The sequence below is a fragment of the Theropithecus gelada genome, chromosome 9, assembly GCF_003255815.1.
Source record: "Theropithecus gelada isolate Dixy chromosome 9, Tgel_1.0, whole genome shotgun sequence".
Lineage (NCBI taxonomy): Eukaryota > Metazoa > Chordata > Mammalia > Primates > Cercopithecidae > Theropithecus > Theropithecus gelada.
In genome coordinates this window covers 103,291,353-103,306,744 of record NC_037677.1, presented here as the reverse complement: position 1 = coordinate 103,306,744, position 15,392 = coordinate 103,291,353, and the positions used below count along the sequence as shown (strand labels likewise).

Genomic DNA, 15,392 nt, shown 5'->3' with positions numbered 1-15,392 from the left:
ACATTTGCAGAATGTTTCCTTTTCAGTAATTGTACAAAGACTCCCTTGCCATTACAAAGCACTTTTCTTCTTGGCAGATTGAAGAATGCTTTACCAACTAAATGCATCCCAGTAATATTCAGAGCGCAGGTCCAACATAATCATAAGTTGCCTTGTTATTACGGAGGTAGCAGCCCCATTTAATAACATATTAAATGCATTATTCATTTATATAACTCAGACCCAGGGACAGCTGCTGGGATGAAAATAGAACCATTCTGTAATGCAGAAAGCAGGTGTGTGCTTACTTGAGTAAATGAACTCTGTATTACGGCACAATTTTCTTCTAAATTTCAGGGACAGGTCTGGTAGGGCTAATGTGATGCCATTTTCATACAGGAAATAAAATGGTTTCAGAATGGTTTTTAATGAGCATTTAAAAAAATTACCAACAGCCTTCTCTGTGGCATAGTCCCAGGGGGATGGATTCGTGCTTTGGATTTAAGCAGAACTCTGTTATTGCAGGATTCAGGAAAGCCTAAGGTAATGATTGATCAGAACAGTGACAAACAAAAGAATGTTCTCTAGCTGATGATACTAGTGGTGATGGTGAACCCATGTTTCTATAGCTGCACACCAAGAGAGAGTCACAGGTGTGCTTGGATGCTGAGTGATTAAAAATCATAACCTGACTTCAGCTTGTACAGTGCCTCACCTCTGAAACCTGTAGGCAGTCTCTGATGCATAGTGAAACTCACTGAGATACCAAACTTAACCTGGGTGGCATCACTGGTCATTTTCTTGCGACTATTGCTGGTACCAGGATGCTATCATACACCAGTGTATGCATTTTGTGTTTTATTTCCTTCTCTCTCTCACCTGCCCTTATTTTCTCTTTTAATATACATATACTCATAAGCAACTACAAAGGAGTTTTTAAAAAATGTATCAGATGAGGCCAGGTGTGATGGCTCATGTCTTTAATCCCAGCACTTTGGGAGGCTGAGGCGGGCGGATCACTTGGAGCCAGGTGTTTGAGTCCAGCCTGGTTAATATGGTGAAACCCCATCTCTACTAAAAATACAAAAATTAGCCATTCGTGGTGGCACATGCTTGTAATCCCAGCTACTTGGGTGGCTGAGCAAGAGAATAGCTGGAACCCAGGAGGTGGAAGCAGCAGTGAGCCACGATAAAGCTGCAGTGAGCCAAGTAAAGCCTGGGCAACAGAGCGAGACTGTATTAAAAAAAAAACAAAAACAAAAACAGATGGAATGATGTTCAAATTGCTTAGACGTAACAATGACCAACCAGCATGGGCAGTGATCTTATGTCTGGAGCAGAGTTTCGGTGACCCCCTCATGGGCTAGGTGTTAACCCATAAGTTGCTGAATTGTGAGAAGCAAGGACTCTAAGGACAGGGATCAGCATAGCTGGGTTGGTGAGTGAGATGCTTGGAGAGTTTGGGGATGTGGTAATAACCAATTAATATGCAGATATTTCCACATTTAAACTGGTACAGTTACTGGTATGGCCCTCCTGATTACCAGCTTTGAATGTTTGGAACACAAGGAGGCCCTCAACGAGCTTGAAGTTCATACAGCCACACCAGGAAGAAAATCATACAAGGTATAAAGAATTCCTATCAAAAAGAAAAAAAGAATTCCTATCAAGTAAATCATAAGGATTCTTTTAAGGGTTTAGAGGAGGGATAATCTCACTCCATTTAAAGCAGCAGTGCAGTAGTAAAGAGGGGATGTGTGCTACAAATTGTCTAGGGTCCTGGCTATTTGATCTTGAGAAAACTGGTTGGCACCTATGAATCTCAATTCCTCCATCTGTTTATTGGGAATAGTTACAGTATCTTATGGATACTTTCGAAGATAAATGAGTTAATTTATGTAAAGGACTTAGCACAATAACTAGGACATAGTAAGCACTCTCTAAATATGAAATTCCTGCCATTTTACTCTTATATTCAGAGAAATTGTCTTAAAGAAGACAAGAAGTAAGCTGTACCTTAAAGGGTGGGCACATTTTAGGCAGATGATAGGGCATGCAGGAGGACATTGAAGCAGAAAAGGAGAAAAAACACGTACTCTCAAGAAAATTAAAAGGAGAATGGACATGGGCTTATGAGGGAGAAAGAGTCCAGGAAAGTAGAATAAAATTAGCTAGCGGAGGGCTTCATGCCCAGGATTACAGAATTTACAGCTTATCCTAAGGTCATATGAAGTCCATGAAGGTTTTGAACAGAGAAGAGAAATAGTAATAATATTAAACATAAATAATTGGTCATATTTTATGAGCATTTGCAGAGTATTAGGGTACTTTTAAGTACTCTGTGTACATTATTAACCCATTTAATTCTTACATTTAACATATGAAATGAGTTAAGCATTAATAATTGACATTGTAGTGATCCGTAGTGTTCAAAGTACTTTTCCAGACAGTATCTCCTTTGACTTTCTCGCAGAGGAAAGGGCATTCACTGGACTTAAACACATTGGAAAACTATGCCAGTTTTGTAAATAAAGGTTTTCTGGAATCCAGCTGCATACATTCTTTCATGTGTTGTCTGTGTTCACCTTCATACAGTAAGTGCAGAGTTAAGTAGTTGTGACAAAGTCTACATAACCTGCAAAACTGAAACATTGACTATCTGGCTCTTTCTATAAAAAGTTTGCTGACCTCTGGTCTAGAAGAGTGGAAAGTAAGCTTTGATTGCTTCTCATTTGGGCTCTACCACTAACTCTAGGCACTTAAACTTGGGAAATCAAATATATACATACATAAAGTGGTTGCTGTGGACCCAACAGTATAAAGCGATAATGGCTAGATAACACTGAACCTCAAAAATCTTAAAGGTTTGTCATCCTAAAATTGCAAATTTTAATTTACTATGAATCTGATAAATTATATAGGTTAATTTTATAGAATAAATTTTTTCCCATTATAGCTAAAACAAGAAATAAGCAAAAGAGCATCAATCTGCAAAAACTAAAGTCTCTTTAATGTGAGGTTTGATCGTTTAACCAGTATAACCTCTCATGAAATATTAAGTAGAAATATCAAATTTAGCCAGTGTTGTCTGTGCTACACCATAACTGTAGCAGTCTGTATGCGATCTATGAATGTTGAGTCACATATCCATCATAATCTGTTCTTTCTCTGAATTGTAAATTCCTTTGCAATATTTATTACTCATTCTAGTTCTTAATTATATAGCCTTTGAATTATCTCCTAGATTAGCCATCTATGTCTTTCCAACTAGCTTATAAACTTAGTGAGAGTAGGGGCTATATCTTCTATTTCTGCGCATTTCCCACAACTCCACAATGAAGTGATTCATTAATTTTAGAGATGAATAAAACTCAGTTACAATGCTAGTAATAGATACAGCGTGTGACCATGATTCTGTCTCTGTTGGGTGCTTTATATGAATTAATCCTACTTCTTATAGTAGCATGAAAGATGGTTACATGCTTACTGATGGTCCTCAGGGCTAGGCACTATGTCTAATTTAGAAACGTGGGAATGATTCACATTATAATGAGCTGCCTTACAACTTGAGCTTCTTTCCATTTAGGTACAGGAAGGTGGTTTCCAATAATTGCACTGATGGAGTAAGGGAACAGTACACGGCTAAACCACAGAAGTGCCCAGGGAAAGCCCCGCGGGGGCTGCGGATAGTCACGGCTGATGGAAAGCTGACAGCGGAGCAAGGACACAACGTCACTCTCATGGTGCAATTAGAAGAGGTAGGGCTGATTCCTATCTCCCTGCTACTTTCTATGGCCAGTGATTTTTCTTAATAAACCATGGTTTTGTTTCCATATCTTTTTCAACTTTCTCCATTTTAGATGCTATTTAAAAATTTTTATTTTACTTTTAGTTCCTTGGTTTTTGTTGTTATCACTTCACCTTCCCTGATCTATTTCTTTAATTACTTACATTTCACCGCAAGTTGTTCTTCACTCATACTTAATCTCTTACTTTTGGAGGATCTGTCAGATTTAATCTTGCCTTCTTGGCAATTTTAGCAAAATCGATTTTCTCAGAATACATAAATAATATTCCTGAAATAATTTAATATATACACATACTAAACTAACCTGAGAGATGCTCATACTTTCATCCCCTCTCAGCCTGCAGGGTTTTCTTTTCCAAGGGCAACATGATGGTCATGCGTATAGCATTGAGACCAATCTAAACATAATTGAGTGTAATTTATCTGGCAGTTAAGAGTTTGTATTGTGTGGCACCTCAGGGATATCATTAAAAGCATGCATTATTATTTGCCAGATTATGGTTGTCTGAAATGTCTATTTATATGGTGGATAAGATGAAATTTATCTTATATATTTTAGAATATACACAGGAATTCTGTCATCTTGTAAATGAGGAAGACGGTCTCTAAAGGATAAGTACTGACATTAAATCATCTCAATTATTAAACCAAGCAGTCCTATCCTCAGTCACGTTTTCTGGGTACCTAATTATGGTTACCATTGTGTAAAGCCCTGTAAATACAAAGGGATTTTAAGGGCTAACAATGACACCAGAATTAAAATATATAACATTGACTTCCAGCTTCCTCTGCTGATAGTCCAGTGACCCTCAGTTTTTGCCAGGTATAAGAAAATCACCTGGAGAGCATGTGAAAACACAGTTCTCTTGGCCACATCCTTAAAGATTCTGATTCAGTAGGTTGGAGTCTGGCTCAAGAATATACATTTCTAACAAGTTCCCAGGTTGTGCATTGTGCTCAAGAAAAACAAAAACCGTGGCAAGGCTAGGGGTATAGAGAAGTCAGAGGCTCTGGAGTGTGACATGAAGATGGAAAGATGAAGCATTTATGATTGCTTTGTCAGGTTTGATGAAAATTTGTAGTATTTTAATTCTCATAGGAAAAATAACTGTGAAATAACGAGTTTGAAACTCTAGCTCAAATGATGTGCATATCTCTGGTCCAAGGGCCATTTACAGAACCACTGTGTAACCCAATACTCCTTTCCTGATTATCTCCTTAATGAGTGCCTTTCAATTGTATTCAATCTTCTAAATACTAAGGTGCCAAAAATTCTTCAGTTGGAACTAGAAAAATACAGGCCAATTTAGGCAAATTGGAGTCGCTCATTTTTCACATAAATTCTTTGGGGATTTCTGCTTGAGACTATGACAGATTAGCATGCAGTAAACCAAATATATGCATATATATTTAGAGCAAGAGAGACAGAGACAGAGAGAGAAGAAGAAGAAAAATGAAGAGGAGGAAAGGAGGACTAGGAGCTGAGACAACTATGAAGAGGATTGAGAAGCTAAAATTCCTTTCTTAAAAAATGGGAAATTCACTGCAGTGAGTCCAACATTTTATGCTATATTTTCCTTTCGAGAACTTTACCAATTCATATGCCACACTATAGAGGAGGTACAGATTTCAGATTTCCAGTAAAAGGCCAAGTAGAAAGTGTTGGCTAAACAGGTGTTAATAGACTCTCAAGGCTTGGGAGATAAAAATTGGACTATGAGGACATTCCAAAGTTGGAAGTGATAAGGTCATATCCCAGGGAGAAGGAAAGCACAGGGAAGCAGCACATACCCAGGGCCTTTTTCCTCCCTGAGGTATTTCATGATACCTAAGTAACACAGGAAACATAGAAAGCAGTCAGAGGCTGAGAAGTTAAACAAAGTTTTTAGAAGTATTGCTCTTTGGGGAGATAAAAATTTGAATTCAAGATCTATCAAGGAGGAGGACCCTGGTGAACTATCTAAGACTTGGTTCTTGGAACTTCTGGAAATCTCTGTCCTAGGAGTAAAGGCAAACCTGAATTAGAACAGGCCCTCTGTACCCAGAAATCCAATCTGAAATCACTTCAGTCTCTGAATCAATTAGAGTGATTCTCTTCAACTCTAAAATGATTATTAGAAACCAAAGTAAACCTTCTTTAATGGAAAATAACATAAACCACAGGTTTACCCAATATTTTTCATATAAAATGTTGGGCATTTAGAAAAATCCAAGTATGTCAAGATACAGGACCAACAGGGGGGATAAACAGAAAAGAACAACAGTTGGATGAGATATAGTGCTTATTTAAGATATCCTGTAAAATAACAGTGATTAATATGTTCACGAATGTGAGAAAAGGTGGAAAATTGAACCCCAGGGCAGTAATCAATAAGAAATACCAAATAGAAATTGTAAAAATAAAGATATAATAACTAATATTAAGAACTTAGGTATACAGCAAATTGAACCCATATGAATAGAGGTTAAATGGAAGAAAGGACAGCAGGAAATATACCGTCTAGAGCAAAAAAGAAATAGAATATAGAGAAAAAATAATAAGAGGCAAATGGAAAATGATAAAAAGGTCTAATACAGATGCAACTGTAGCCCCAGAAGGAGAAGAGAGAGATAAGGAACAAGAATCATTTTTGTAAAGATAAGGGCTGAGAATTTTCCAAGCCTGATGAAAGATATCAACATATTAACCCATAGATTTAACAGAATCAGCAACCTCAGGAGAATATGTGCAAAGAAAAATCACTGAGCTATTACATTCAAACCGCTGAAATCTAAAATCAGAGAGAGGTGTTTAAAAAGTCCAGAAGAAAATGGAATGACATCTTTGAAGCGCTGCAGAAAACACGAATGGTTTTTTAGATAAACAATAATGAAGATACCGAAACGGGAAATGTTCCCTTGTCCCCCTCGCAGGCGTGTGATGGGGGTGTGGCTCGCTTCTTCAGCGCCCCACTACTGAAATCTCTAGGGGAGCACACAGGAGCAGGCTGTGGGGCTTTGACCCCACGGCAGAGTCTAGCCGTGAATGTTTACAGATCCTGAAGCCCCAGTGGGCGTTTGCTACCGTATGCTCTTTCTGTTTTGCGGTCTATAGACAGCTTGTCTTACCCAGCTCAATTAGGCCCTCTGCCTTGTCGCAAGGACAGACTGCTTTCTGTATCCTGGGTTCTTACCTTGGTGCACTGGAAGAATCGGATCACACCTGGGCTTGGAGAGTGAGTGCAAAGTTTTATTGAGCGGAGGCAGCTCTCAGCAGATGGAGGAAGCCAGAAGGGGATGGAGTGGGAAGGTTTTCCACTGGAGTCGGGCCGCTCAGTGGCCTGGGCTCTCCTCCAACTGCTCCAGCTAAATTCCGTGTAGTTCTGCTGGTCGGTGGCCTGCCGGCATGCTGGTGCCTGTCGGTGCATTCCTCTTGACGTCCATCTGCCTGTGTGTCTGCTTGCTAGGGTGTCGGGGGCTTTTATAGGCACAGGATGGGGGCATGGCAGGCTAGGGTGGTCTTGGGAAACACAACATTTGGGAGCAAAGGCAGGAGTGCCTGTCCTCACCTGGGTCCCAAGGCACAGGCCCAGGGGTGGAGCCCTAGCCAGGGACCATGCCCTTCCCCCCTTCCGTATCATTTAAAGGGACCATTCCCTTCCCTTCCCAACACTTCCTTCCATAGCAATATCTCATAAAAACCACTGCCTATAAAAAGAAATACTAAAAATAATTATTCACACATAAAGAAAATGACCCAGACAGAGGCACACACTCAAACACACACAAAATAATGGAAGGAATGAAGAGCAAGAAAGGGGGTAAATTGAAATTAATAATAACTGTGCAGACCAAGAGTGATAATCAGCTGTGGGATTTTAAATATATGTAGAATTAAAATACATTAGAATAATAACACAGTATGTGGAGGGAATTAAATAGAGTTAAAGTAGTTTAAGGTTCATGATACATCTATAAAGAGATAAAAGTACTAATTTATATTAGACTCCAACATAATCAGAATGTGTGCTTCAATACCTAGAGTAACAACTGAAGAAGTAGTAAGAGAATCTTATCATCAAGCTACTGACAGGGGAATTACAGTAACTTTAAAATGGTTTCATTAATCCAAAATAAGGCAAGTAAAAGAGAAAAAAAGAACATAATACAGTTGAGACAAATAGAAAACATCTACTAAAATGGTAGATATAGGCATGGTGTGGTGGATCCCAACATTTTGACAGACCAAGGTGGGAGGATCATTTGAGTCCAGGAGTTTGAGACCAGTTTGGACAACTACCAAAAAAAAATAAAAATAATGAAAAAAAATAGCCAGGCATGGTGTCGTGTGTCTGTGGTCCCAGCTACTTGGGAGGCTAAGGTGAGAGAATCACTTGAGTCCAGGAGTTCAAAGCTACAGTCAACCATAATTACATCACTGCACTCCAGCCTGGCTGATAGAGTGAGACCCTGTCTCAAACACATTAAAATTAAAATTTTAAAATGGTAGATATATCCTCAAATATTATCAATAATTACATTTTGAAAATTAGTGATTTTTGTCACTTCAGTGCTTTTTGTCAGGCTTAAGAAGTCTTTATCTAAACCAACATTGTGAAAACAGCCATACCACAAGATTTCTCTTTAGGTTTCACATTAATGTATATGATTTATCTTGAATAAAACTGTTTCAAGTTTCTATATTTCATCCACACGCATATCCAATTGTCCCAATACCATTGACAAACTATTCATTTCACATTGAATTGCTATAAGCCTTTGTCATAAATCAACTGACTGTCTATTTGTGGTTCCATTTCTAGGCACTCTATTCTGTTCCCTTGGTGTGAATTTCAAACCCTATGTTAATTACTAATTTCAAACACACTATATTTTCACTAGAGGTAGGGTGAGTCTTGATGCCTGGACATGTAAATCCTCTACACAAGTAGAAAATTTTGTGTGTGTGTGTAAAATTTATAATAGCCTCAAAATACAACAAATATTTACACTCAAATCTAAAAACTTATTTTCAATAGCACTACCCAGAAAACAACACAAATTTGGAAATACATTTTGAAAAAAACCTAAATGAATGGAGGGATACACCCTGATCATGGTTTGGAAGACTCAATATTATAAAAAGACATCAATTTTCTTCATATTGACTTGAATTAAAAGCAGTCTGAATAAAAATCTCCAGCATGTTTCGTGTATTAAAATTGACAATGTGATCATAACATTTACACAAAATGTCAAGACCTAAAGAATAGCAAAGATACTTTTGAAGGTGACTCACAAACTTGGATGACTAACATTACCATATATATATATACACACACACACATATACACACACATATATGGATGTATGTCAATATATACATATATGTATGTATATCATTCACAAGCTGAACAAGGAGAGTCAAGAAACATATATACATGCATGTATTATATATATATAGATACATATCTACTTTATGACAAATGAGACACTGTAGTACAGTGGAGAAATTATAATATTTTCAATACATGGGTGCTACAATTTTGAATATCCATATGGGAATACATGAATCTTTATCTCACATAATATACAAACATAATTGTAACTGTATTGTCTTTTTTTTTTTTTTGAGTCTCACTCTGTCGCCCAGGCTGGAGTGCAGTGGCGAAATCTCGGCTCAACTGCAATCTCCGCCTCCCGGGTTCAAACAATTCTCCTGCCTCAGCCTCCCAAGTAGCTGGGACTACAGGCATATGCCACCATGCCCAGCTAATTTTTGTATTTTTAGTAGAGACAGGGTTTCACCACGTTGGTCAGGCTCGTCTCAAACTCCTGAACTCAAGTGATCCGCCCACCTCAGCCTCCCAAAGTGCTGGGATAACAGGCATGAGCCACTGTGCCCGGCAATACTAACATTTCTAAAAGAAAGCACAGAAGAGTATCTTCATGACCTTGTGTTATGCAAAGATTTTTTTTAAAACATCAAAGAAAACCCATTAACTATAAACGAATTATACTAAGAAATTCTTTATACTTTCTTTATAATTATACTTTCTTTATAATTTTATTTTTATTTTTATTTGTTTGAGATGATACCTACCTTTGTCACCCAGACTGAAGTGCAAGTGGCATGATCTTGGCTCACCGCAACCTCCACCTCCCAGGTTCAAGCGATTCTCCTGCCTCACTCTCCTGAGTAGCTGGGATTATAGGTGCCAGCTACCACACCCATCTATTTTTTTGTACTTTTTGTAGAGACAAGGTTTCACCATGTTGGTTAGGCTGATCTTGAACTCCTGACCTCAAGTGAACTGCCCACCTAAGCTTCCCAAAGTCCTGGGATTTACAGGCATGAGCCACCACGCCCAGCCTAATTATACTAATTTTAAATAGGACTACATTAAAATTAAGAATTTCTGTTATTTAAGGCATTATTTTGAAAATAAAAAATTAAGTCCTAGAGGGGAAAAAGATATCTGTAATAATACCTTTTCAATAAGCTATTATTATTCAATGAAGCCCTAGAGGGAAAAAGTATTTGTAATAATACCTTACTGAAAAGGTATTATTATGGTAATAAAACAATAAAATTGTTTTATTTCTTTTTTATTGTTTATTTTTATTGTGCAAAATAAAACAATTTCAAGGAGGGAATCATAATTAGGAGAGTATAAATAAATTCTACAAATTAATAAGGGAAATACTGGTAACTCAATAGAAAATGTACAAATGGGGCTGGGTGTGGTGGCTCACACCTGTAATCCCAGCACTTTGGGAGGCCGAGGCAGGCAGATCACAAGGTCAGGAGATCGAGACCATCCGGGCTAACACGGTGAAACCCCATCTCTACTAAAAAAAATACAAAAAATCAGCCGGGCGTGGTGGCGGGCACCTGTAGTCCCAGCTACTTGGAAGGCTGAGGCAGGAGAATGGCGTAAACCCGGTAGGGGGAGCTTGCAGCTTGCAGTGAGCTGAGATCGTGCCGCTGCACTCCAGCCTGGGCAACAAGCAAGACTCCATCTCAAAAAAAAAAAAAAAAAAGAAAAAAGAAAATGCACAAATAACTCAAGGTAACCAAATAGCCAATAAGCATATGAAAAAATTCTGAGCATCCCTGTATAATACAACTTAATTTATAATAATATATTACTGTGCACCATCAGAAGATGTATATTTAAAAAGACTAATAATAAGCTGGGTGTGGTGGCTTACAACTGTAATCCCAGCACTTTGGGAGGCCAAGGTGGGCAGATCACTTGAAGTCAGGAGTTCAAGACCAGCCTGGCCAACATGAGGAAACCCCATCTCTACTAAAAATACAAACAAAAAACAACAACAACAAAAAATGAGCTGGGCATGGTGGCACGTGCCTGTAGTCCCAGCTACTTGGGAAGGTGAGGCAGGAGAATCATCTGAACCCAGGAGGTGGAGGCTGCAGTAAGCTGAGATTGCACCACTACACTCCAGCCTGGGTGACAAAGTGAGACTCCCTCTCAAAACAAACAAAAACAAAAACAAAAACAAAGACTAATAATAGCAGGTGTTATTGAGAATGTGGAGCAGCTGGTCATTCATATAATGCTGTTTGGAGTGTAGATACATACTGCCATTTGGGACTTGTTTGACATTAACTGCTCTAGCTGAACATGTATACCACCTATGATCCGGTGTTTCCACTTTTAAGTATATACTTATCAGAAATGCATACACATACGCACCAGAATGTATGTAAGATAATATGCGTAGCAAAAGTATTTGTGAGAGCCATAACTGGAAACAATCTAAACATCCATGAATAGTAGAATACATAAACTATAGTATATTTACAGAATGGAATGTCATTCAGCAATGAAAAAGAACAAACTAAAGCTATATGCAAAAAACTTGGATAAATGTCATATCCATTATTGAGCTAAAGAAGTCAGACTAAAAAGAATATATGTTGCATTATTCCATTTAATTAAAATGCAAAAATAGTCAAAGCTATTAATAATTTATGGTGGCCAGGTGTGGTGCCTCGCACTTGTAATCCCAGCACTTTGGGAGGCCGAGGCGGGCAGATCACAAGGTCAGGAGTTCGAGACCAGCCTAGCCATCACAGTGAAACCCCATCTGTACTAAAAGTACAAAAATTAGCTGGGCGTGATGGTGGGCACCTGTAATCCCAGCTACTTGGGAGGCTGAGGCAGGAGATTCGCTTGAACCTAGGAGACGGAGGTTGCAGTGAGCTAAGATCACAAAACTGCACTCTAGCCTGGGTGACAGAGCTAGACTCCATCTCAATAATAATAATTCATGTAATAGAAGGGAGAATTACTGTTAACTTTGGAGGCAGGGTGATTGGAGAACTTTGGGTGTACTGACAGTTTTCAGCTGGTTCATCTGGGTAGCAGTTAATGGATGCATTCACTTTGCAAAATTCAAGTTGTATATTCAGTGATTTGTACATTTTTAATGTACAATGAGTATGTTACATTAATGTACAATTTGAGTAATGTACAATGTTAAGTACATTTTACTCAACAAAAAGCTTACTTAAAAGTCATTTTGGAAATCCATTTAAAATATAGTACTTTATATTTACATCTTTGGGCAAAAAAAAAAAAAAAAAAAAAAAGGAAAAATAAGAAAAACCTTTCTGGTACGCTTAGGGCCAAACTTCCACCCTGTGTGCGAGGTGAATGTGAAGGTTCTCTTCCCAGAGACGTGAGGCACCTGATCCTGGTACCCAGAGGAGTGCCGTCTTTTGAAGCAGCAGATGTTTATACTAAGGCAGAGTTCGGAGAGCTTTTCCATTTCTGAGAACACAATATAGCAAGATCTGAAACAAGAACTTTCACTTCTGATTAGCTCCAGCCTTTGTGCAAATGATAGAGAACACACTTCAGGGACAGAGACCTGGTTCTCATCTGTTCAACTCTGCTTTCCATGTAACAAAGATCATCATCAGGCATCTCACACTGGGTTGAGTGATGTGGGAACAGATTGGGGAGTCTGGTTCGAAGATATGTGAATTCATGCCTTCATGGGCACAAGAAGGAAAAAAGATAACAAGTCAGTTCATTCCACTTGAGTGGGCAAAGCTTCAACAGCAGGGATGAAATCTGCTGCCTCCAGCTGTCAGATCTGGCTCCTTGACGCTCTGTTCTCCTGGTGCAGAGCACCAAGCCAACAGCACATTCTTCATATCAGGAGACCCTGGGGACCTCACATGTGATTGTGAGATGCTGTGCTGATGATTCAGACTCCTCCTCGCAGAAAAAGACCCTCAGTTTCTCTGTGACCCTCTGGATTATATATGTAGGCACGGGAGATGCACGTGATTAGCAATGCGGAATGAAGAGACACAGAGTGTCTCAAAAGTTGAGGAGAATTGACACTTGACACAATAATAATAATGTGGTTATCCAACATTCATTGAGCACCACTGTTCCAGTTTGTGAGGCTTTTCTTGAATTATCTTATGTAGATCTGACAGCAACTCTATGCAAGTAGGTGTTACCATTATTGCATTTTATAGATGGCACAGCTGAGGCACAGAAGGGCAAGTAACTTACCTGAGATCACACAACTGCTAACTATTAGAGCCTAGGGTCTAATCCAGGATCTGTGGTGTCTTGTCTTTCTACTGCTTCTTTATGGTGAAGGAACCATTTTCTAAGAAGAACTTCATGTAGCTCCTAAGAAGAACTTCATGTAGCTCCTAAGCCTCTGTAGAAACCCATGGCTGGGATTATCAGTAGTCATGAAGATCAAGGAGTAGAAAGAAAAGGCCAAATCATCAATGACCAAGCCAGTTTAGCCTGTGGCTCTTATATTCATTCTTAGACACTAATCGATAAATGTACCAAAATTTTCCTCCTGGCTTCTCTGAGAATACTAATGGCTTGGGATCCATTTGTGGAAGAACACTTCAGCAAAGAGAGATGTGAAATCCTCTCTGGGTACCGCCTCTTTGGAAAATGATGCCTTCGTTGAATGCCTAGTGTGCCTGACACTGTTTATCTATTCTAAAGAATATTGCAAAACCATAGGATATGAATGCAGCACCCAAGGAATTTAGAATACATGTATTTCTTCAGAGGCTTGGGTATAAATTAGGCTATAATATTTTTTAATTAAATCCAAAACAAAAACAAAAAATCCCTGGCATGTGCCCCTACTGGCAATACATGGTGTCTTTATTCTCCTCAAAATCTGTATGAGTGCATTTCTTATTTAAATTTGATCCTTCTGAATTTACTTTGAAAATAGTGCCTGACTGTTGCCCCATGTCTGGTACCAACTCTTTATAAAAACAGGGATCTTAAAGTCATGCTTCTGATGCCTGTAAAAAGCAAGTCTTCCAGGTACCAAAGAAACCTAGAGGTCTCTGCTAGGTTCTGATACGACATCACAGTGTGATTAATGCAGAGAGGGCAAAAGATTCACCTCCCCAAGTTGTTACAGTATTTCTTTTTTCATGTGAGTACCAAAGCTTGTGCCTCTATCCATCTTATATCATGGTTCAACTTTCTCCCACAGTCTTGTCTTTTTTTTTTATGGGGCTAGGTTGGGTTAGGGACTGATCTAAGCCTCTTTTCTTTGCCCCAGTTACTTGCATACAAACCCCTCCTTGTAATTTCCATCTCCTTTGCATTCCATCTAAACCATCAGAGACCTGAGGCATCAGCTGTCTCAGCAAATAGTTAGATATTTGTGTTTATTTATTTGTTCTTTGACGAATATTTTACTAAGTGCCAATTTTATATCATGTACTTTGCATTCATTAATGGACTTACTTTAGTTTGTGGGAATTTATGTTTTGGTTTGACTAGGACCTCTGTTATATTGAGTTTTAAATGAAAATCTAATGACATGAAGTAGAAAGTGCCTAATACCTTATATCTATTGGAAATAAAAAAGATTAATAATAAATTATCTAAATATAATTATAATGCGTAATTTATTGCATTATTTTGTAATAATATTTTTGGCATCCACCAGTAAACTATACTGGGGGTATAGTTTAAGGTAAGAATCATGTCACTCCTGATTGCAGTTCCCACATCTCTGTACAATGTACCTAACATATTGATAGAAATTCAATAAATGTATCTGGATTTGGATAGGCTTCCCCAAGAAGCATAGAGATAAAACTGAAACTTAAAAGGAAAAGACTCAACATTTGAAAACCAGTCAAAACATGGTAAAATCTTCATCTGAAATCTAAATCTCTTCCTTAATCCTTTCCTAGTGCATATCCTAATTCTAGCATAAGAATATCAATGAAAACATTGCTAAAACCAGAGCAAAGAGAACTACTTATTGACAGAAAATAATTAAAGGCTAGGTACACTGATACTAGTTTGCAACTTCATATACAGTAGTATATGCTCAAGCCAGAAAATTACAGATTTAATATATGCAAGAAATGGGATTCTTTCCTGCAAATAGCATATGAGGTCACCCTCAAAACCTAGATGACAGAAATGCTTCCATAACACAATTCCTCCAAAATCCCACAACTTGGCTCACCTGATGTGTTACTCAGAAAGCCACATAGCTATTCTGAGGTTGATGAAAAATTCCAATGTCATCAATACCACCTGCCTCATTTCCTGCTGCTTTTAGGGTTCTCTCC

At 38.3% G+C, this 15,392-nt stretch overlaps 1 protein-coding gene across 5 annotated transcripts in view; it reads left to right on the top strand.

The window, feature by feature from the left end:
- Positions 1-15,392, top strand: part of SORCS1 (sortilin related VPS10 domain containing receptor 1) — a 590,775-nt gene that overhangs the window by 507,449 nt on the left and 67,934 nt on the right. For all 5 annotated transcript variants that reach the window (XM_025396369.1, XM_025396367.1, XM_025396364.1 and 2 more), the window contains exon 18: positions 3,566-3,737. In XM_025396369.1, coding sequence (XP_025252154.1) covers positions 3,566-3,737 — 172 coding nt within the window. The remainder of the gene's footprint in view (positions 1-3,565; positions 3,738-15,392) is intronic.